At 50.6% G+C, this 22,292-nt stretch overlaps 3 protein-coding genes and 1 pseudogene across 10 annotated transcripts; 1 reads left to right on the forward strand and 3 right to left on the reverse strand.

Annotated features, from left to right (window-relative positions):
- Positions 1 to 945: 945 nt before the first annotated feature.
- CBLN3 (cerebellin 3 precursor) lies at positions 946 to 5,123 on the reverse strand. Its single transcript, XM_036273677.1, has 4 exons — positions 4,801 to 5,123; positions 4,389 to 4,508; positions 3,721 to 4,069; positions 946 to 997 (listed from the first exon to the last, which is right to left on the reverse strand). The coding sequence occupies exons 1-3, from the start codon at positions 5,098 to 5,100 to the stop codon at positions 3,872 to 3,874; spliced, it is 618 nt and encodes a 205-aa protein (XP_036129570.1). The 5' UTR covers positions 5,101 to 5,123; the 3' UTR covers positions 946 to 997; positions 3,721 to 3,871.
- Positions 5,124 to 5,969: 846 nt separating this feature from the next.
- On the forward strand, positions 5,970 to 17,578 carry KHNYN (KH and NYN domain containing). 7 transcript variants are annotated; one of them, XR_004960044.1, is made up of 11 exons: positions 5,970 to 6,047; positions 6,808 to 7,028; positions 7,817 to 8,928; positions 9,079 to 9,209; positions 9,294 to 9,390; positions 13,376 to 13,483; positions 13,689 to 13,790; positions 14,323 to 14,470; positions 15,907 to 15,964; positions 16,182 to 16,315; positions 17,474 to 17,570. XR_004960044.1 is itself a non-coding variant. In XM_036266927.1 (10 exons), exons 2-10 carry the CDS (start codon positions 6,828 to 6,830, stop codon positions 17,500 to 17,502), a joined length of 1,986 nt encoding a protein of 661 aa, XP_036122820.1. In that variant the 5' UTR covers positions 5,970 to 6,047; positions 6,808 to 6,827; the 3' UTR covers positions 17,503 to 17,578. The 7 variants fall into 7 exon arrangements, 5 of the variants coding, with proteins under 5 accessions (XP_036122820.1, XP_036121949.1, XP_036123528.1 ...); XM_036266927.1 differs by lacking the exon at positions 16,182 to 16,315 and having other exon boundaries at positions 17,474 to 17,578; XM_036266056.1 differs by lacking the exon at positions 17,474 to 17,570 and having other exon boundaries at positions 16,182 to 16,576.
- On the reverse strand, positions 12,034 to 12,533 carry LOC118639764 (annotated as a pseudogene).
- SDR39U1 (short chain dehydrogenase/reductase family 39U member 1) lies at positions 17,362 to 20,247 on the reverse strand. Of its 2 annotated transcripts, XM_036270017.1 has the most exons (6): positions 20,225 to 20,247; positions 19,817 to 19,923; positions 19,647 to 19,729; positions 19,182 to 19,303; positions 18,387 to 18,530; positions 17,362 to 18,115 (listed from the first exon to the last, which is right to left on the reverse strand). In XM_036270017.1, the coding sequence occupies exons 1-6, from the start codon at positions 20,238 to 20,240 to the stop codon at positions 17,703 to 17,705; spliced, it is 885 nt and encodes a 294-aa protein (XP_036125910.1). In that variant the 5' UTR covers positions 20,241 to 20,247; the 3' UTR covers positions 17,362 to 17,702. The 2 variants fall into 2 exon arrangements, with proteins under 2 accessions (XP_036125910.1, XP_036126387.1); XM_036270494.1 differs by lacking the exons at positions 19,182 to 19,303; positions 19,817 to 19,923; positions 20,225 to 20,247 and having other exon boundaries at positions 17,688 to 18,115; positions 19,647 to 19,728.
- Positions 20,248 to 22,292: the final 2,045 nt, after the last annotated feature.

Consider the following 22,292-nt stretch of genomic DNA (forward strand, 5'->3'; position numbering starts at 1 on the left):
GCACCATTGAACCCCAGGAGTCTCTTCTTATTTGCACATGAGCTTTATGGATTCTGTTGCGCCCATCCCAGAACTAGCCCTGCCTCACCTTCCCCCATCCCCTTTGTCTATAGCTAATGCAAATTCTTTCAGAATAGCTTAGAGCCCCCCCACCCCAATATTGATGTACAAAAACACTTGCAAAACTCCTGGATGTCAGGCATGTTATCTTTTCCACTTAGCCATGTAGTGGTTTAGACTCCATACCTCAAGACTGGCCTTCTTTTTTGCTAGTAATGACCTGATAAATCCTTTCTTTTAAAAATCTCAGCCATGGAAGTTAAAAGTTTTTTTAAAGTATTTTTTTTATTGATTTTTAGAGAGAGAGGAAGAGAGAGGGAGAGAAACATTGATGTGAGAGCCAAACATTAATCAGCTGCCCCCCCCCCCCCCCGCATGTCCCCTACTGGAGATTGAGTCCGAAACTGGATATGTGACCTGACCAGGAATCGAACCAGCAACCTTTTGGTGCACTGGACAACACCCAACTGAGCCACACCGGCCAGGGTGGAAGTTCAAAGCTTTTTGTTTAACACTGGAACCCAGCCAGTTAATCAGAGGCACAGGTAACAACCTGGACTTGAGACTGGTGTCTGAACTGAGTTGCCAAGGAGGGTGGGTCATTGAAATCTCCAGTCTATAGGCAGTTGGTTAGAAGTACAGATAACAGCCTGGGCTTTCAGCGAGGGTCTGAAGTAAAACAGGGTGGTGCTATAGGACTGAATTCTTAACCTGTGGAATTTTTAAAAAATATTTTTCTTTGTTGATTTTAGAGAGAGAGGGAGGAAGAGAGAGATAGAAACATCGATGAGAGAGAACATCGATTGGCTGCCTCCTGCATGCTCCCCACTGGGGATTTGGTCCACAACCTGGGCATATGCCCTGACCGGAAATCGAACCTGCAATCTCTTGGTGCATGGGTCGACACTCAGCCACTGAGCCACACCAGCTGGGCAACCTGTGAATTTTGATGCAAAATTCAGGTAGGTAGTGTCAGAATTGTGTTGAATTGAGTCGAATTCTTGGATATCCTGCTGGTGTCTGAGAATTGCTCAGGGTTTAATGGGAACCCCCCCCCCCCGCCCCACACGCACACTTGCTTTGGAATTGAATCCACAAATCCAGAAGAACTGCCATTTATCCCAGGACTCTATTTGCAGATTCTTCCATGTGAGACAGAAATAATCTTCTATGTTGTTTAAGCCATTTTTATTTTGGGCCTACTTTTACTCTGACATTATAATTAGTTGGGTAACATAGATGCTCCCTTTCCCAAGAGATAAAGGATCAAGTTTGAACAGTGAGCTGTTATCTTTTGGACACTTTACTAATTCATCATCTTGTAACACACTGTTGAGCTTTCTTTCTTACTAGTTGTAATATATGACCATATGGTCGATCAGTCTCTTTCATTCTTGGTACAGTTCCAATCTTTCTCTGGAATTACTCACAGCTCTCTCTATGTACCCCTCCCTACTTATACAGATAAAGAAAAGTAAATGTACCTTATGAATAGTTAAACTACCTACTATATTTATACTCTTCAACTTATTAAAACAAACTAAAAATATCCCATTATAGTCAGTCTTCACTCAGTATATTAACTACCTTTTTGCATGCTTTATAGTGACTTTTTCCTTTTGGAATATCACTAGAGTCCTAAATTTAAAAAAATTCACCTTGTTCTAATTAACTATATTATTTTCCTTTTGATGATCAAATTGTCACAGAATGTCAGGTGGGAGTCTTTTAAAATTGGTTCCTTTGCCTGGCCAGTGTGGCTCAGAGGATTGAGCATTGTCCCATGAACTGAGAAGTCCTGGTTCAATTCCTGGTCAGGGCACATGCCCGAGTGTCCAGCTTGATCCCCAGTAGGAGGCATGCAGGAGGCAGCCAATTGATGTTTCTTTCTCACATTGATATTTCTCTCTCTCTCCCCCTTCCTCTTTCTGAAAAAATTCAATAGAAACCTATTAAAAAATTGGTTCTTTTGCCTTCTCAGCTGTACCCTAAACATCCTTGCTTATTGTCTTCAACAATGTTTCAGGCCTACAGTTACGATATGGAGCTATTCTCCAAAGAACCCTGAGTTCTTTTAAAGGTGAACTGTATTTGAGGCAAAGATCCAGGTGCTAAGAATGCATATCAGATTTTTTCCTTATGTTGTTTCTATGCTACTTTAGTGATAAAATTTGAAAAAAATATTTCTTTTGAAAACCACAAGTTCACATTGGTATTTTCTATTTAACTCAAGCATTACAAAATCCATTTTTATGCCCTGGCCGGTTTGGCTCAGTGGTAGAGCGTTGGCCTGCGGTCCAGAGAGACACGGGTTCTGTTCCCGCTAAGGGCGCGTACCTCAGTTGCAGTTTGTCCCTGGCCCTCGTTGGGGTCATGCGGGTGGCAGCCACTCAATGTGTCCCTTTCACATTGATGTTTCTCTCTCCCTCTCTCTCTTCCTCTCTCTCCCTCCCACTCTATCCGAACAAAAAAATGGGAAAAAAAAGTCCTTGGGTGAGGATAAAAAAAAATTCATTTTTATTTGACTCTAACATATAGTTTTATATTTATTTTCTCTATAACATATCCTGTAATCCCTGATCCAAACTGTAATGGCATCTTTTATCTCTAGTGAGCCTCTAGTGACTCATCAACTATCATTGTCTAGTTACTTCATCGATAGAGTCATCCATGCTAGGCCAATGGGAACAGCCTGGTGCAAGAGTTTATAATACTGGCAGGAGAGTGGTTGAAGGGATGAACACTGAAACCAAGGCAAAGGACGTTTAAGGAGGAGGACAAAACAGCACAGATTAGGAGAAAGAAGAGAGGTTGGGGGACAGTCTAGAACAGGTTCAGTACTAGATAGAGCTGGGAGGGAAGAAGTGGTGGTCAGAACATGGAGTGATTGAAGGTCAGACTACAAAGGTGGAGCATTTTTAGAAGGTTGCTATGGTCACTGTGTGTTCCATGCCTTCTTGTTTCCCTTTCTGCTCCTTTTGGTTTCCGATCTACACTTGCCCACATGTGACCTTCTACCCCCAGCTACAGCTGCCCAAGGAAGCGCTGTAAATCTGCTCTGAGCCAGAGCAAACACACACACACAACTCATGTCTTAGGTGGAGAGGTGAGAGCCAGAGTCCACTTGGGACCTGTACAGATAAACACCCAGGTTCACTGCTGGCTAGCTGCCCCAATGTACATGAAAAATGTGTACCTTGTCTAGGCTGGTCACATGTTCCCTTCCTTTCCTACCAGCCATAGGCTCTGGGCTGCTCAGGTACCCTCCCCACACTTCTACTGGTGGCTGAGCCTCCTGCCCCAGTCCATATGGTGCTGGCTCAGCTCCTGACTGTGTTGGCAGAGATCCGTGATGCTGGCACTCCTCACAGGAAGGAGCCTGCAGGGTATGCTGAGGCTGGTCCATCTGGGCCCTTGTGGGGGCCTGTCAGGCTCACCTATGCCACCTGTTTCCAAGTAACACTGAGCTAGAAGCTGGGGGTGGGGTGGGGTGGGGAAAGGAATAGCAGCGTCTGCAAAGTATTACAGGACTCTTTACCTGCCAAATCCTGCCCTGATCGTAGGGATTGCAGACATAAGATGCAATGAGAGGCTGTGAGGGCATTTGAGAAGAGGGTGCTTAAGAGGGGCCAGGTCTCGAGATACCATAGCTCTACTCACCACCTTGGGTGTTTGGCACAGGGTCCCATGCAAGAAGGTGGAATACAGGCAGCCAGAGGTAGCCTCTCTCCTGCCCCAAAGATTTTACTTCTAGGGCAGGAGAGGGCAGAGGTCAGGGGTTAGATCCCCAGTCCTTGAAAGGCTTGAGCCCTCAGAGTGGGAAGATGAGGAAGCCAGAGAAGCTTGAATATTTCCAGCCACCCAGCAGGTTCCCCCGACGTAGGCGCAGAGATACTCGGTCTCCGGGGTCCAGGGGCAGTAGCACAGAGCTGGTGGCTGCCTCCCGGGTCACATCAGGGTCATTGGCAAATGCTGAGATGACAGGCCATGTGTTCAGCATCAGGCTCACCTGGGAAGGGAGACCAGTTAGCATCTCTCCCCAGCCCTTGTCCTAGGACCTCACTTTTCTGAGGCTACCCCTCACCTCCCCAGCCCCAGGGGGACACTTTGGAACCTGAAGTTCAGTGCACTCTCCTGGGAGGGCTGAGGGGTGGCCAGTGTTAGACTCTGCAGTTCCTCCACTCTCTGTTAGGCAGGCCTTTTCCCCCCTTGCTCCTGGACCCCCAGGGCACAGGGCAATGGAGGGTCTTCCCAGGAGTCAGTTAGGCTCCACTTATTCTTCCCCTAACCCAAGCCTGGACAAGTATGGGGCCCAGTGCTCAGGTCACCTGGACGGTTTGGCGATTGTACACCTTCACCACATGGAACCGGAAGCTGTAGACACCCCGGACAGGGGCCACAAAGGAACCTGAGGCCCGATCAAAGCCACCGCCTTCATTCACCAAGACCTGGGGGAAAGCAGACTCTACTGAGTGGGCTGAGGACCCCTGGGGCTCAGGGAAACCACAGGGTTGGTGTATGGGCAGTGAGTAAGGAAATAAGGGGTGGCAAGTAGCTGCCAACAGGAGGAATGCATGGAGTCAAAAGAAAGAGAGAAAGAGCAAGGAGGGGTATGGGTAGGAGCGAAGGAAAGGGAGATGGGCAGTGGGGCAGAAGGGCAACTGGCCACAGCAGCAGCTGTTTCCTTCACAGCAGAGTGGGCTTGTATTTATTCCAGGTCCTTGCAGGGTAGGGGGTTACCTGGTCAAAGTAGATGGCCCCACTGGTGCCGTTGCCGGTCTCCCCTGCTGGCTCATGGTGGTGGCTTCGAACTGCAGCAAACGCCACTCTTCCTGGGGGCGCTTCTCCCAGAGCTGCTCCCCCAGGCCCCCCTGCAGCAGCTCTGCCAGGCTCACAGACCACCAGGCACTCACCCTCCAGGAGGACAGGCTCTGCCCCCTCCTGAGCCCGTCCAGTCCCCAGGGCCAGAAGCGTCAGGGCCAAGGGCAACCCGGTTTTGAATGTGAGCCCTGGTAGCCAGAGTTGCTTTGCTCCCAGCATGGCTGAGTGACTCTGACCCACAAGTCCTCCTGTCTTCTTGTCCCCCTTTCTGCTCCTTTTGGTTTCCGATCTGCCCCGGACTCACAACACCCCTCACTCTGCTCCTCAGTCCTCTCTCTCCGTCTTGCTGTCACCTGATCTCAGCATCTCCCTCTCCATACCTCTCTGTGCCCCACAACTCTGTCCTGCCTCTCACTCCTGCTGTCACAGCAGTTCCCTCCTCCTTGGCAGGGCACAAAATGACAGCAGTCGGGCTCTGGGAGGGAGAGGAGAGATGAAGCAGCCAGACGGGAGGGCTACAGCCAGAACCCCAGGACAGCCCCTCCGGAGAGCAGTGAAGGCTGGAGCTGGGACCACAGAGAACGTGGGTGTGTGTGAGTGTGCATATGTGCAAGAGACAGTTCCATCGGCCCTTTTCCTCCTCATTCCTCCCCTCTCCAAAACCCCTCACAGGTGTACAGCACTCGCAGGGGCATCGTCTCCATTGTTAGTAAGGAAAGTCCTTGTCTTTTTCCCACAGTTGTTTTGGTGGGAACGTGCTTGGGCCACCAGTGTCACTATCTTGTGTCACTGGGCCAGTCCCTTTTCCTCCGTGGCCTTCCAATAACTTCATCCGGAGGAACTGGATTAGTTCCTTGAAGGCTCTCTTCACCTCCAACTCTCCCTGAGTGGTTCCTTTTTCCTGGGAACTACGGAGAACAGCAAGAACTCAGAGGCTTCTGGAGGCGTAGGGAGACCCGGAGAACGCGGGCAGTGGGCGGGGCCGAGGCCGGGCGCGGGGCGGGGCCTGGCGGGCCGGGGGCGGAGCCTGGCGGGGCGGGGGCCGGGGCGGGCGCGCGCCGGGGCGCTGTGCAGGCCCAGTCCCCGGAGGGGCCCGGCTGACTCCGCCTCCGGCCAGGAAGTGACTCAAAAAAACAGTTCGAGATGTGAAGAGAGGACTCAGTTGGGTGAGAAATCCGGGAAGGCCCGCCCAGATTGGAGTCCCCCGCCTTTCTCCCCTGGGCCGGGAGCGGGGGCGCGGGGAAGTTGGGGCCCACGGGCACCTAGAGGCACCGGCGGGCGAGGACGCAGCGGGCGGCCAAGGCGGGTAGGGCGCCCGGGCCGCGGATCGGAGGCCTCCGTGCGGAGCGTGGCCGGGGGCGGCGGCCGCCGGAGGCTGTGGGCGGGGCTCGGTCCGGCCCCTGGGCCCGGGTGGGGTGTGTGGCGCAATCTAGAGGGGGTGGCAGCGGACGGCGGAAGGAGGGGGAGGGGTGAGGGTAGCTAGAACCTGGGAAATGGCAGACGAGGGACTCCAGAGGACAGCGCTGTTCAAGCCCTGGTGAGGATCCATTTTAAAGAGGACGTCTTCGACCCAGGGATCGCCGAGTCCCCGAGGAGAGGGACTCTCTCGTCCCCTCCACTCTTGCCCCTGACGGAGCTGGAGCTCCCCCGCCCCACTGCCCCTTCCTGCTGAGGGCTGTGGTCATCCTTTTACAAAGGCCAGACGCCCATCCCAGAGAGACAGCCTTGTTTATCCATGACGTCCTCTTTGGAGAGAAGGCCCGTGCCCCTGACATTCTCCTCCTACCCCCAAGATGGCCCAGGATCTCCTGGGTTGTTTACAGTATTTGTAACTAGGTGCAACCTGTTGGTGGCTGATATTGCCCGGGAGACCCAGATTTGGGTTGAGGGGTCAGCGAGGCTCTGAGCCGCCTTTCTTACTTGCAGGTCTGGGTGGCCAAGCAGCCATGCCTACCTGGGGGTCTGGCTCTCCGTCCCCTGACCGCTTTGCGGTGTCTGCGGAGGCCGAGGACAAGGTGGGGGAGCAGCAACCCCATGTGGAGCGCATCTTCCGCGTGAGGATGAGCGTCCTCCCGAAGGACTGCCCAGAGAACCCTCACATCTGGCTGCAGCTGGAGGGTCCCAAGGAGAACGCCAGCAGAGCCAAGGTGAACGCCCCTCTCTGACCCTTCCGGGAATAATGACTTCCTCCCCCACTCAGAAGCAGGGGAGAGGAGAAGCTGGGAAGAATCTCCACTACTGTTTGTTACATGGGCGACCTCAGTGGTCCTGAGCTGTGAGAGAGTCCCCAACTTTGTATTTTCTTGGAGTTTTTGTTTCATTTCTGCTGTGATGACCTAGCTTCTGCCAGGGCTTGGAGACAAGTGATTCAGTTCAAATTAGAGTGTGCTCGTTGGGAGAGTAGAAAAAATCCTGTTGGGCAAGCAGGCCTCATCAAGGAATTCACTGTAGGGAGGCCAGGCCTGGGTTCCAGTATAGCTCTACTACCTACCAGCCCTGTGGCGTGAGTCTCAGTTTCTTTTTCTATTAAATGCAAATAATAGCAATAACCACCTCACTAGGCTTATCATGAGTGAGATAAAGCATGAGTTCAGTAAACATAGGAAATGGCAATCATTCTGATAGAAATACACAAAACACAACGCACACATAAATATTTAGAGAGACAGTCTTGTAACCAATTAATTATAATTATATCTTAAAGTCATTCAAGTTCTAAATGGAGATACTAACCACAGCTGTCAGCTGGAATGGGAAGGAAGCGAGATACTTGATCCCCTTTTAACCCCGACCTTTGTCATGATCTGTGGGGCTTCATTGCTCTGCCCAGGCATCCTGGAGCTCAGGGGAGAGCAGTGAGCCCGAGGAGGCTACTGGGCCACTTAGGATTCCAGCAGTCTCCCTTTTCTCTACCTTCACCCCTTTTTTCTCCCAGGAGTACCTGAAGGGTCTCTGTAGCCCAGAGCTGCAGGATGAAATCCACTACCCACCCAAACTGCACTGCATCTTCCTGGGGGCCCAGGGCTTCTTCCTTGATTGCCTGGCCTGGAGCACATCAGCCCACCTGGTGCCTGGGGCGCCTGGCTCACTGATGATCAGTGGCCTGACGGAGGCCTTCGTCATGGCTCAGAGCCGAGTGGAGGAGCTGGTGGAGCGGCTGAGCTGGGACTTTCGGCCAGGGCTGTCTCCTGGAGCCTCTCAGTGTGCTGGAGTGCTGAGAGACTTCTCTGCCCTGCTGCAGCCCCGGGGGGATGCCCACAGAGAAGCCCTGCTGCAGCTGCCCCTGGCCGTCCAGGAGGAACTGCTGAGCCTGGTGCAGGAGACATCCAGGGGGCAGGGGGTCCAAGTGCTTCCCTCCTGGGAGGGGGGGAGCCCAGACCTGCTGGGTGTTCAGCACCAGGGAGTCAGAGCTCCCCTGAATGAAGGCAGGGGGTCCCTGGAGACCGGACCTACAAGGTGGCCAGAGCCAAGGGGAGAGAGACCTGCTATGGAGAGGGAGGGAGGGAAGCAGGGTCGTCCCAGGGAGATGGATTTGGGAGCGAAGGAGCTGCCTGGGGAAGAGGCCTGGGAGAAAGAAGTGGTCTTCAGGTCACAGTCACGGGGAGGAGAGGCAAGGCAAGAAGGGCTCCTGAAGAAGAAGGCCCTGGGGAAGGAGGGGGGGCCTCAGGAAAGAGAAGGGTTCTGTATCCAGGGTGAGCCTCCTAGTGCCCAGGGCCCCTGTCATAGGGCAGCTCAGCTCCGGGGAGCCTCTCTCCTCCAGCGACTCCACAATGGGGAAGCCTCACCTCCCAGAGTGCCTAGCCCCCCACCTGCACCTGAACCCCCATGGCACTGTGGAGACCGAGGAGACAGGGGAGACAAGCAGCAGGTTGTGGTTCGAGGTCGGGGGTCTCCATGGAAACGAGGCACCCGGGGGGGCAACCTGGTGACTGGCACACAGCGTTTCCAGGAGGCCCTACAGGACCCTTTTACCCTGTGCCTTGCCAATGTACCTGGCCAGCCAGACCTCCGCCATATTGTCATTGATGGCAGCAACGTGGCCATGGTGTGAGTACCAGGTGGGGCTGAGGGTCCTGGGGAGGGGGTTGAGATGGGCAGTTTTGTTCACCTGGGGACATGTGCTGAGAGGTGAACCCTTTAGCCAGGCTGTCAGGCCCTCCTCTGGGGCCCCAGAGTGCTGACCCGTTCCCACTGCAGGCACGGCCTCCAGCACTACTTCTCCAGCCGGGGCATTGCCATTGCCGTGCAGTACTTCTGGGACCGTGGCCACCGGGACATAACTGTCTTTGTGCCTCAGTGGCGCTTCAGTAGGGATGCCAGGGTCAGAGGTGAGTTGGGGCTGGTCTTTTGTGTCCTAGGATAGACGCTGCTTCTGCCTTGAGGATAACCATGTTGTTCTCCTCTGTTTCTAGAGGGTCACTACCTGCAAAAGCTCTACTCCCTCAGCCTGCTCTCCCTCACTCCCTCCCGAGTCATGGATGGAAAGAGGATCTCCTCCTATGATGACAGGTACTTGCTTCTCTCCTGCCCCAGGCCCCTATTCAAGGAGCCCATTGGGAGAGCGAGGGACAGCCAGAAGCTCCTGACCCTTTGCACTGTTTCTAAGCCTGGGTATTGGGCAAAGGGCCAGTTATTCCGCTGTGTGCCTCTATGACTGGGCAGGTAAATCTGCCCCACAGGTGAGATGAGATGGACGGTAGACAACTGTATTTGTTCATTCATCATTCATTTTTTATTCATCAAACTAAACAATGCTTTGTATTTATATAGTGCCTACTGGCTAGAAAATACCACTTTAATGGAAAGATGGGAAAGCTTATGACATGGATAGCTGACAAATACCTTCTTTTTTTATTTTTATTTTTTATTTTTATTTTTTTATCCTCACCCGAGGACATTTTTCCATTTTTTGTTCAGGTAGAGTGGGAGGGAGAGAGAGAAACAGAGAGAGAGAGAGAGAGAAACATCGATGTGAAAGGAACACATCGAGTGGCTGCCACCCGCACAACCGACCAGGGCCGGGGACAAAGTGCAGCCGAGGTACGCGCCCTTAGCGGGAACCGAACCCGGTTCTCTCAGGACCGCAGGCCGACGCTCTAACCGCTGAGCCAAACAGGCCAGGGCGACAAATACCTTCTTACAATCTAAATTTCCAAACATGCAGAGAAATTCCCCCAACATTCTGGAAAAACTAGAGTAAATGTTCAAAATAACAAGTCAGATGTAGAAATACAATCCATGCATGATAACACAAAACAAAACATAAATAAAACACAGTGTAATTAGGAGATCACTGGACCTAGAATGAGATGATGTGACTTGGAGCCCAAGTTGCACGGCTCTGACTGTGCGCCCGCCTCGTAGTGAATTAACCTCTTGTCTCACAGTCCTCTTCCATTCATTCAAGATCCTTGTGACTCAAAAGAAGAAAGGTTATGTGCTTTTCTCACTCAAGGTGCTAGGCAAGAATACAGTGATGTTTCTTAACTGTTCATGAACCCAGTCGTGTGGCAGAGGTCTTATCTCTCTAATACAGAAATGGAGCAGAGGCTAAGAGTGGTTAACTCTCTTGGCAAAGCCTACTAAGTGGCACAGGAAAAATGATAATTTAAAGTTGCCAGATGGCCCTGGCTGGTTTGGTTCAACAGAGTGTCGGCCTACGGACCAAAGAGTCCCGGGTTTGATTCTGGCCAAGGGCACATACCTCGGTTGTGGTTTGTCCCTGTCCCCTGATGGGGTTGTGTGGGTGGCAACCAAGTGATGTGTCTCCCTCACATCGATGTTTCTTTCTCTCCCCCTCCCCCTCCCATTCTGTCTGAAGATAAATGTAAAGATATCCTCGGGTGAGGATTAAACAACAAAAAAATAAAGTTGCCAGATGGTTTAAATGAAGAACACAGGACACATTCGATTCTCAGTGTACATAAACAGTGTGGGAAATGGACAAATATACACACACACACACACACACACATATATATATATAATAATTTTATTAATCCTCACTTGAGGATATTTTCCCATTAATTAATTAATTATTTAATCCTCACTCAAAGATATCTTTCCATTGATTTTTAGATAGAGTGGAAGGGAGGGAGGGGGAGAGAGAGAGAAAAAGAGAGAGAGAGAGAGAAAAACATCAATGTGAGAGAGACACATCAATTGGTTGCCTCCTGCACACATCCCAACTGGGGCTGGGGGTTGAACCTGCAACCCAGGTATGTGCCCTTGACCAGGAATCTAATCTGCAACCCTTCTGTGTACAGGCTGATGCTTTACCACTGAGCAACACTGGCCAGGGCGAAATGGGCAGACTTTAAAAGCTAATTAACCATTTAAAAATGTTTAGAACCACAGTTCTTTATTATCTCAGTTTTTTAGTTTTAAATAAAAAACTAATTTCCAAACCACAGTGATTATATGTTTTATTTTTTCAAGCATTTAATTTTTTGTTCCTAATAAGTAAATGAGATTCTACAAAAAGGCAGTTCACTGTCTCCTGATGTGTTTGTTTTGTGTCTAGGTTTCACAGGTATATGGCACCTTCTTTCCATACCAGCATTGACAGGGAACTGAAACTGAAAGTCAAGTCAGTTGTTAGGAATTTTAAAGCCATGTGTTTGTATAGTTGTGTAGGTCCTGGTAGGCTGACAGCACAATGTGAATTTGGAGTTTACAGTGACTAACAGTGGCGCACAGCATAGGCCTACTGGGTGAATACAGCTAAACAACGTAATAATGATAAATATGCTTAGTCTGAAAATACCTTTTTTCTTTTGTATATTATATGACACCATAAACAGTTGTACATCTCCTTAATTTGTCTCCCAGACAGAAACTCAGAACCAGACATCTGTCACACCTAACCCTGATTACTAGTCCCCTGTATGCCACACTGTCTTTCAGATACCGACTGCCAACTGAGTGCTTGGTGTGGGGCTTGCAGAAGGAGGTGGGGGTGCTGGGAATTTGATTTTGAAAAGCCAAAAGAAACTAAATCAAACACTTCAGGAACTTGGAGGAAAGGGAGCTCACTTCTTGATGGGGTTTTGTGCGAAGGGAGATTTGTGTTTTTCGATGATAGAGAAGGATATGGGATGAGCCAGATCTCTTGGTTTCTAAACTTGTTTAAAAAGATCCTGACCCACCTCTTCATGAGTCTGCCCCTAGTTCTGTGGAATCAGGAGTACTCAAGTGAGGCCCAGGCATTTTTATTTTTTGAATTTTTAATGACTGAAACAAAAAAAGATCTAAAAGAACAGCTTCTGGAAAACCATTTGTTCTTGCTGGTCTTGTATCTCTCTTCGAACTCGACCTTGGCCTCCTGCCTGGCCTTGCGTTTCAGAGCAGGTCTCTGAAGACATCTTTGTTGACGACAGTTTTGTCCAAGGGGATATCCACAGAGTATTTTGTGGGCATAAGGTGATTGTAGTTCTAAACTATCACACAAAACTTGATCTTTGACCTTTTGGCAATTTTCTTCTTGCCCATGGCAGCTGTCACTTTGCGGGGATAGCGGTCAATTCCAGCCACCAGAGCATGGCTGTAGGGGCGGTCTGAGGTGCCATCACAGTGTTCTTGACAATGACTGCTTTGTGTTCGGAGTAGCGTCTGGCCAGGACCAGCAGCACTTTCCTGGGTTTCATAAACTTGCCCACTTCGAAGGTAGCCACCTGGGCCTAGAACAGAAAGGAAAAAGATGGCATCTCTTTTTTTCAAAAAAGTTATACCCTGTGTGTTCATCAGTGAGGTTTAGGATCACCTTCCAGAGGAGGGAATAATTTGAGAAACAAGTCAGAGCATGTTTGAAGAACAGGATGTAATCTGATCATTGATTTTGGCACCAGTTGAGAGTGACTTTGGGAATACTGGGAGAGTAAAGGCCATAAAGGTGGCTGGATCTTGGTTCTAGAGGGGTTTAGCTGCCAGGCCTGGGTATGTGGACTTTATTCAGTAGATAAAGGGCAGGTATGGAAGAGATTTGTGTAGCTGAAGAACGTGTTCTCTTGGGGGAGGGCAGGAGAGACTGGAGGGTAGTAAATGGCAGGGGGTAGGGGACCCCCTTATCTGTATCTCAGTTGCAATGTCTGAATAGCTAAGGTGGTAATGGTGGGACTGGAAAGGAAGGGGACAGAATGGAAGGCTTTTCAGAGGAAAAACGTGATACATTTTTGACGGATTATTGATGGATTTGTGACTGATTGTAGAGTGGAAGAAAGAACCAGGGCTAGATCTTACTGCCTTACTAACTAAACACAAAATGTTGGGTGGAGGATTGTGGTGAGTGGAGGGGATGTTCTTGGGATTCCATGTTGGATTTGTCTTTATTTTCTCTCTGAGCCATGGCAGCTGTATCCAGTCAGTCCCCTGGTGGCTGGGTCAAGGTAAGGGGTGGCAGATCTCCATCACCAGACATGGGTCATGTGAGTCGATAGTGCTCTTTGGGGTTGAAGCTTTGGAGAATTCCAGAATGCTGCCATGGTTTTTGAGACAGGTTCATGGTGAAGTTGGCTGAGGAGACCGACGGGATCATTGTCTCTAACGACCAGTTCCGGGACCTGGCGGAGGAGTCTGAGAAGTGGATGGCAATCATCAGAGAGCGGTGAGGGGGCATCCCCTGAGAAAAGGGCTTGGACTCAGACCTTTCTCTAAAACCAGTTCTGCTGTGCACCGGGTGAGGACTCTGGGAAGGGGCTTGACACTGGTTTGGAGGATGATAGCTGATAGCTGTGGTGGAGTTGGCCTCCGCTATTTGGGAGGTGAGCAGGGGCCCCTCTGTGACCTTTACATTTTCTGTCCCCATCCAGCCTGCTGCCTTTCACCTTTGTGGGAAACCTCTTCATGGTCCCTGATGACCCATTGGGGCGAAATGGTCCCATGCTGGATGAGTTCCTGAAGAAGCCAGTCAGGTAACGCTCTAGACTCACCTAGGCTGCTCCTGGCCCCAGCCTCCTTTCTGTAGGGGCCCGTGTGGGCCTGGAGACTTGGAGGAAGTGTGACGTCAGTCTGGGCCAGCGTAATTCTGTAGTGGTTTAGGTTGCCTTTAACTACTTCACTGGAAATCCGGTCATAGATCCTCCAGTCTGGGAGGGAAGCTCCTGCTTCCTGTTTCTGCTATCAGTGTTTGCTGGAGTTGTTTGGAACATGGTTGCTTTTACTTATAGCCACTTGTATTCAGAACGCCCTCTGCTGGACCATTAAGTAAGTGATTAATTTATTAGGCTAGAACTAGATTATAATGGCAGGGTTCACCTTGTGGTTTCAAAGGAGCTCCATCTCCCCTTCAGAAGTGGGTTGATACTGCCACTCAGTGGCCAGCTTGGGGAACTTCAGAGCCAGGAATAGGCAGGGCAGTTGGCAGCAATGGAGTAATGGGAGGGCCAGGCTTAACTTCTCCCCAGGGTGCACATCACCTCTTCTTTTCCCTCTGTTGCTTCCCAGGACACAGGGGTCTTCTAAGGCTCAGCATTCTTCCAGGGGCTTTGCAGAACATGGTAATCAGCAGCAGGGGAGAGAAGAGGAGGAAAAAGGCAATGGTGGCATTCGGAAGACCCGGGAAACAGAGAGGCTCCGGCGCCAGCTGCTGGAGGTATTTTGGGGCCAGGATCACAAGGTGGACTTCATCCTACAGCGGGAACCATACTGCCGGGACATCAACCAGCTCTCTGAGGCCCTGCTCAGTCTCAACTTTTGAGCCTCACCTGCCCCAGTGGCTGCCACCCCATCAGCTCCAGCCTTGCCTAGCTTAGTCCCTTCTGTGAGGGTCCCTGTGATGCTCAAACCCTGACCCAGACCCACTCTGAGTTGGTGTGTTGGGTGAGAAGCACTGAGGAAGAGCATTCGAAAGTGGGGAATGCTCTTGCCTGGGGCACTTTGGGGACAGGTCCATAAAGTGACCTGATCTCCTCTTGAATCAGGGCCTCAACCAGCTCTCAAGGGGTTCTGTTCAGCCTTAACTCCTCAACCTTGCCTTAGCACAGGGTTTCTATAGGGAGTTGGGGCTGCTGGAAAAGATGGGTCCTGGAGATTGGGACTGCAGCTCCTCCTTGAAGCTGAGTTGAGGATGGAGGCTGGGATGGGCCGGAGGGGAATGAAGACAGATGGCAAGGAAGCTGAGCCCCTCCTACCCTCGGCTGCTGCTCTGGATAGCCAGAGTACAGGATACTTTCCAGGGCTGGTAGGGCCCCTGAGAACCTTGAAAAGGGAATGCTGGACCCTGGAAAGGCTAGTGTGATGGGGTCTGGGTCACAGTGGGGCAGCAGGGAGCTGGTAAGGAAGGTAGGAGGAGACTTGGCTTCTGGTCTCAGCTGTGCCTGTCTGTGACCTTGATTGAGCTACTTGGTCTTTACTTCTGCCTGTAAATCAGATGTAAAAATGCCTGTTGGGATTAATGAGAACATGGAAGAGGGCTCTTTGGAGGAAAAGTACTTGTACCAAGTCTCAGGTGTGTCTGTCTGTGGCCACACAGGCTTCCAAACCAAAACCTCACTTTCAGAGAACTAAGGGTCCTCTGTCCCCAGGGCCTGTGCCCTAGACTTTAACACTGCATCCTCATGATGTGCCCTATAATGGCTGCGTTCCTTTGGGCAACCCCCAAATCCACATTTACAAAACAGTTAGTTAGGGGTGACTGTTTGCATTACCAAAATACTCTCAGGGTTCCTCTAAATGGCAGCTCTCCTGTTGCATTCAAGTGTTTGTTTACAGATTAACGAATGTGTCAGAAAGTCCCGTTCAATGCACTTGCTGTGGTGTTGCGCATTCACCAAACTGTTGGAAGCCATGCTCTGCAATGACAATGTTAATGTGATCTGACCCTAGCCTTTTCTCTAAGGAACACATATGTTGCATAAAGTGAGGCTGACTTCTGCTTTGTGTGTGTGTATATGGGGGTGGGGGTGGGGTTAAAGAGATTGTATCTAGGTGAACCAATTATCTAGAAAATGAACACTGAAGAATCAGAATAGGGAGAATCAGACCAACTGCTGTCCCATCAGAACATTCTCTCCGCCCTGAATCCTACAGGTCATTGTCCTGTATCTGCTTGAAGTCCTCCTGTGCCAGGGAATGGATTACCTCCAAGGTAGCGCATTCCTTCCGGACAGTTTACTAGTCCTTCCTTTATATCCCTATACACTCTTCTGTACTCCTGCCTGTGAGGCTGGTCATTTCCCTAGCAACAATTTAGGGTCAGTCAACTTCCTAAAGAGCCCAAGACCAGATAAAGAAGAGGGACAGGTGCCACAGGGTTCTGTGTTATCTGGACCCTGCAGCAAGTCCCTGAACATGATCCTTTTCAGGCTCTGGCTTCTGCTCCCTGAGCAGCATGGGGAGCTGAGGACTGCCACCTGAGTTCTTCATTCCAGCAACTGGTGGGAGCTGAGTGATGGAGAGGGTCTCTGGGTCCAAGTGTCTCTGCTACTCGTCCCTGTTGGTGAAGTATATCACTAGACCTTACTGACTTAGACTGGGGACAGGTGTGTGGGAGAGAGGCTAGCTAAGGAGGTGACGGTGACAAAGTCCCCTTGGAAGAAAGGAGACTGGTTAATTAGAGGTGACAGTGACAAAGTCCCCTTGGAAGAAAGGAGACTGGTTAATGGCCCAACTCGGGGGGCTAGAGGAACTATTGGTCAATTTGTGGTAGATATCAGGGTAGGTAAAAAATAAAAAGGGGGTCCTGCCCTGGCCGGTTTGGCTTAGTGGTTAAAGCGTCAGCCTGTGGACCAAAGAGGTGCAGGTTCCATTCCCATCAAGGGCATGTACCTTGGTTGCGGTTCAGTCCAGGTTGTGGTCAGGGTCGTGCGGGAGGCAACCAATTGGTGTGTCTCTCTCTCCCTCACACTATCTAAAGATAAATGGAAAAATATCCTTGGGTGAAGATTTAAAAAAAAAGGGAGAGGGTCCTAAATGAACATTTGGGATTTTTACCCCTAATGGAGTTGTAGTTTTTGGTATGTTCCTTGCCCTTTTCACTTTCAGTGATGGTGGGTATGCAGTAGGCCAGAGGTATCTTCCTGTCCCTTTGTGCCTGGGACTCTTGTTGACTGAAGTGGGCTCCATCAGATGTTAGGCCAGTCCTAAGCCTCCTACAGGGGTGTTGGCTTACTCCTGCAGCTTGATGAACTGGGACCAGTGTGTGATCACTTTATTAATTCACTGCCATTCACTGACAGACTGAAGGCTGTCCTAGACTTGGTCATCTCTTCCTCTGGTGGTATCCTAATGATACCATGTGCACAAGTATGCAGGATGACCACAGAACCCACTGGAAATTTGGATCATCACTTCTCTTGTCTTGTCTCTAACTCTATCATAACCTCATGCCCCAAATTTGTTTCTACCTCTTGGCAATGGAGGGAACAAAAAGGGAGATGTAGCCCATTCGAACTTTCAAAACCCCACATAGGGGAGTCATTTAGGGTGACATTCCTTGAAATAAATTCAGGCAGAATCTAGGTCAAAGAGATGAGCTAAAGCTAATGAGATAATTTATCTTTATTGTCTTAACTATAGAGCATTCACTATACAGCAAAAGAGAAATGGGGCAGGAATGGGACATACAAGGAAACTAAACTTGGAAATTCTTTTACAGGAGTTGAAGAGGTTAAGGTCCCAACTTGATGAAATTGCAACCTTCAAACAGTGGACAGTCAATTAAATAAAATGCAGCAACAGAATAATAAGAGGACAGGGAGAGGAATCCCTAAAACTGGGTGGTTCCACATCTCAGGTAAAGGAGTACCTGATCCTATTCACAGTCTCTAACTGGGAAGCTTCTGTTGAGAGGGACAGGCCTTAGGCCCTGCCATGAACCTCCCCACTTAGGCTATGATTTCTTTCAAGGCGGCCCCCAGCTCTGGGAAGGAGTATTGGTAGCCAGTGGCCAGTGTCCGCCGTGGGACCACCTTCTGGCCCTCCAGCAGCATGATGGCACGTTCTCTTCCAAAGACAGCTTGCACAACAGTGCTAGGGAGAGGGATGAAGGCTGGGCGGCCTAGGGCTGTGCCCAAGGCCTGAGCAAACTCAGCATTTGTAGTGGTAGAGGCTGGAGACACTCCATTGAGGACACCCTGCACGTGGCTTGCTTCAAGGGCATGGGCCAGGATCCCTGCCAGGTCCCCAATATGAATCCAGGGGAAGAATTGTTGGCCGGAGCCGATGGGGCCCCCCAGGCCCAGGCGGAAGGGCAGCAGCATATGACCAATGGCACCACCCCCACGGCCCAGCACAACCCCTAGAGGAGGCAAGAAGGATGGTACAGGGAGGCCCCTCAGCCTCCTGGCAAGCCCCACTGTTCCTCATTGCCCCTTCCTCACTCTTCCCATTCTGGCTTAGCTCTAGCAGTCCAAGGGTATGGCTCTTGTTGGGACTTCCCATCCTCCCATCTGCAGGTTGGCCAGAAGAGGTAGAATACATACTCAGTAAGCTTAGCTCCCCTTATCCCCCCAACTCCCCAAGCCCAGAGATGTTTCACCCTGCTTGACACACAGGCCCCTTGTTCTCACCAGAGCGCACCACCACCTGGCGTGTAGAATCTCCAGGAAGCCTGGCTGCAGCTTCCCATTTGGTTACAAGGTTGGAGAAAAAGTCAAAATCCCCTCCTGGGCTGTCCTCATCATACTCAGCAGTCAGGCTGGGCTGGTAGTAAGCTGCCGGAACAGTGCTTGTTTGCCCTGGCTGTCCCGGGTCCTGCCTGTTCCTTTGCACTGAAGGTCTCCCTTGGCCTTACTCTCCTTGGCCCTTGGGATCTCCCCATGGGATGAAGCCATGGGTATTTTCCCCTTGAGCTTCTCTATTAGCTGACTTGTTACTGCCCTGGAGTAGTACCTTTAGCTGCAGGGTTAAGTTGAGCAGCTGCTAGGGTGTAGTGGTTAAGAATAAAGATATCGGTGCCAAGCTGACTGACTTTAGACAAGTTACATAAGCTCACTGTGCAGAATTTTTGCACCTTTAAAATGGGAATAATAGTACCTACCTCATAGGGTTCTTATGAGGATTAAATGGCCAGAGGTGAAATACAAGAATCAGAATTCTGTTCCTAAAGGACTGTGCTGTGAGAAGCAATGGACTTGGGAGTACGGGGATTTTTTCCTTGCACTGGGAGCAGTACCACTCCACCCTCTTTCTCTGAGGGTCCCTGTTTCTCAGTGAAAGTACACATAGGTCAGGAGAAACATGCGTGGATCAAGGGCCTAGGAAGAAGACCTCTGGGCATGTATACTATAAGGGCCGGAGCTACCCCCCTCACTGTGTACTCCCTTCCCCTGGTTAATGTCAGGGGTTGGTGATTTGGGGCCTACCTACACCTGTGACTAAGACCCAGGCTCCGAGGGGTTGTGGGGCCTTGCTGATGGCTCTAGCCAGCAGCTGGGTGGTCTCCAAGCGGCTGCTGAGAACCTCTTTTTGGAAGGCTTCATTCCACCTGCAGGAGAAATGGGAAGTAAGCTGCTGAATACATACATGCATGTATGTATTCCCTGAGGCCTGTCCAAACCCATTTCTAGTAAAACTTGTACTGCGGCTTGGTGAAATTGTCCATCTCTCCTGTAGAGGGAAAAGGCATATCCTTTTTGGGCATCCTGAATGATAAGTAAAGGCCAGTCACCTGGCTGAGTGGGTGGAAGTGAGGGTGGGTTTGGAGGAGGGGGCGGGGTGAGTAATCCGGGATCGGGGAGCTCCATTCTTCACATCTCAGAGGGTCTCACCAGAGTCATTCCCTCTCCTGCGCTGAAGGATATCCGTTTTAGGGCCCAGCACCGACTGACCTTCGGAGAGGGTTAAGGATGTTCTCTCCAGCCAGGTTGACGGCGGCATCGCAGCGGGGCAGCCCCGACGTAGCCAGCTCATCCTGTCAGAGAAAGCGCACAGTGCCCACCTCGCCCGCGCCGCCCAGTCGGGGGGCCCCCCACCCCCTGCTTGCAGGGGGTGGACGTACCCACGTGATCCGGCCCGGCCCGGGCTTTCGGGAGACCAGTGTCACTTCGTGGCCTCTGGCTTTCAGCAGCTGGGTGAGGGCTGTCCCAATGAAGCCCGTCCCGCCACCTGATCAGAAAACACAAGGTGTTTATCCTCCAGGGGGTGCCTTCCGTCCCGCACGTGGCCCCCTCTTCTGGTGCCATCCCTTTCGACCTCAGACTTCTCTTTCTCCGCCCCGTCCCCGTGATACACAGGTGACACAGGTCACAGGGTTTAGGGAGATTCGGCTTCTCCGGTTAGGAGCCCAAGGCCCGGTGGTCGATGCACCAGACAGTGCCCTCCCTCAGGGTCCACCTAGCGCTCAAGCTCCGGCTCAATCTTCTTTCCATACAGCCGCCCCCGACTCTCCCGCTCTGCCCTCCCTCACCCACGAGCACCCTCATAGCAACCAGCGCGAGATCCGCAGCCCCCCCCCTCGCGCATGCGTCTTTAGGGAAACGCGCGCCTACTGGGAAGTGGGCGGGATGGAGGCTGGGCGTGGCCCTGCCTGCGGACCCGGAAGAATTCACAGCAGAGGCGGTACCTACACGTACTTCATTGCGAGGCGTGGGACTGGGTGTGTGCTGAGTGTGTGCTGAGTGTGTGCTGAGCGTGTGGGGCGGTGGAGGAGGGGAAGCTCGGTGAAGGGTCCGAAGCGTGGTGGCGGGATAGACCCTGGGGCCCGGAAAGAAGGGGAGGGGGCGGGAAAACACCCTTGACGGAAACCCCGAGCTACTCAAAGCGCTAGATTCTCAAGGTCCGCTCAGTTTGCCAGTCAGTAACCCACCCACCGTTGCAATGGGTTTCTTTTTACCCGGCCATATATATTTTTTCCTCTTTGTTCTGGCCCCTTCTGTCGGCATTTACACACTGAAGTCTCAAAGTAACCCCTCTCCAGCCCCATTTTTCCTCCGCTGAGGTCCTCTCTCTGTCTTCACCTTCATCGCCAAACTTCTCAAATGAGTGGTGTCCATTTTCTACTTCCAGTTCACTGCTGTCTGATTGACCATTCAGTGCCTCTCTCGCCAAGATCACCAGTTTCTCATGTGCCACTGACACGAATGCCTAGTTTTCAGTCATTTTTCTTGAACTTTGTTATCACTGGACATGTGCGGACTCCTCCCTCCCTTTGGAAATGCTGGTCTCTTGGCCTCGGTGATAGCCACACTCTCTTCTGGGGTTTTCTCCTAGCTCTTTTCAGCCTTTGTTGTTTGCTTCACCTCCTCCAAGGTTTTAAAATGTTGGTTTCTCAAAGCTGGGTCCGAGGACCTTTCTCCCCACTATGCACTTTCTCCCAAGCATCTCTGTCTGTGAATTCTATTACCAGTTTTTCAAAGACTTGCTAAACCTATGCAACTTGAATGTCTCCTCGGGGCCCCTGGCTCCTATAAAAACTAACCACTAAACATCTGTTCTTGAATGTCTGAAACCCTGATGATTTTACTTATTAAATATTGCCCATCTATTTCTCTATCTCTACCACCACCACTCTGGTCTTCAAGTTATTATCGAAACTTTTGTCTAAATGTCTGCAGTTGTTTCCTAATAGGTTTTCCTGCTTCTGCTTGTTTTTCCTCTCCTAACTGTTTAGCAAATTGCAAACTAAATGATCTTTTAAGAACTTGTGGCAAGCCTGGCCGGTGTGGCTTAGTGGATTGAGTGTCCATGGACTGAGAGGTCCCCATTCGATTCCCCAGCAGGGCACATGCCCAGGTTGCAGGCTGGATTCCCAATTAGGGGGCTTGCAGGAGGAATCGGATTGATGTTTCTCTCTCACATCCATGTTTCTATCTTTCAAAAAAAAAAAACACACCAAAAACTTGTGTGGGAAGAACACTATGGTGGCAGATACATCCTAAAAAACTTCAATTGCAAAGTTTCTGGATATACTGGATAAATTGAACACATCTCCATTTAAATAGATTGCTGAACTAGCTAGAAAATAAAATATTTCCAGAGACCAAAAACAAAGTGTACCTTGGAATTGAGGCTACTTTGTGGTTGTTTGTCAGTTTCAGTTACCCCAGAGGCTTGGGTGACAGGAGATGATGCCTGGGACCCAAGCAAGATTGGCACTGAGACCTCTGCATAAAGTTCTTGGTGGACTATGTCCTTAGGGAAAAAGTGAATTTAAAAACTCACTTAGTATCAAAGAACATGATCAGGAAACTTGTTGCTGTAGGCTTGGCTCTTGGGTAGGATTGGTTGTAAAAAAATTAGTCTTTTCTGAGAAGTTGTATCTATTGGCCTGCCCTTATACAGTTTTTGAGTTTGAATTCACTGTCACCTGCTTGATCTAGGAAGCCCTAAGCCAAGAATTTAAATTAAGTGTTCCACATAGGAGCAAATGTAAAACCTAGGTTTCACAGGATCCCAATAGATAAAATCCTGCCAAGCATGAGCATACGATCCAGAATTATAAAACACAGGAAAACAAACCACTCTGGGGAGGAGTC

The sequence above is a fragment of the Molossus molossus genome, unplaced genomic scaffold (genome assembly GCF_014108415.1).
Source record: "Molossus molossus isolate mMolMol1 unplaced genomic scaffold, mMolMol1.p scaffold_m16_p_1, whole genome shotgun sequence".
NCBI classification, from domain to species: domain Eukaryota; kingdom Metazoa; phylum Chordata; class Mammalia; order Chiroptera; family Molossidae; genus Molossus; species Molossus molossus.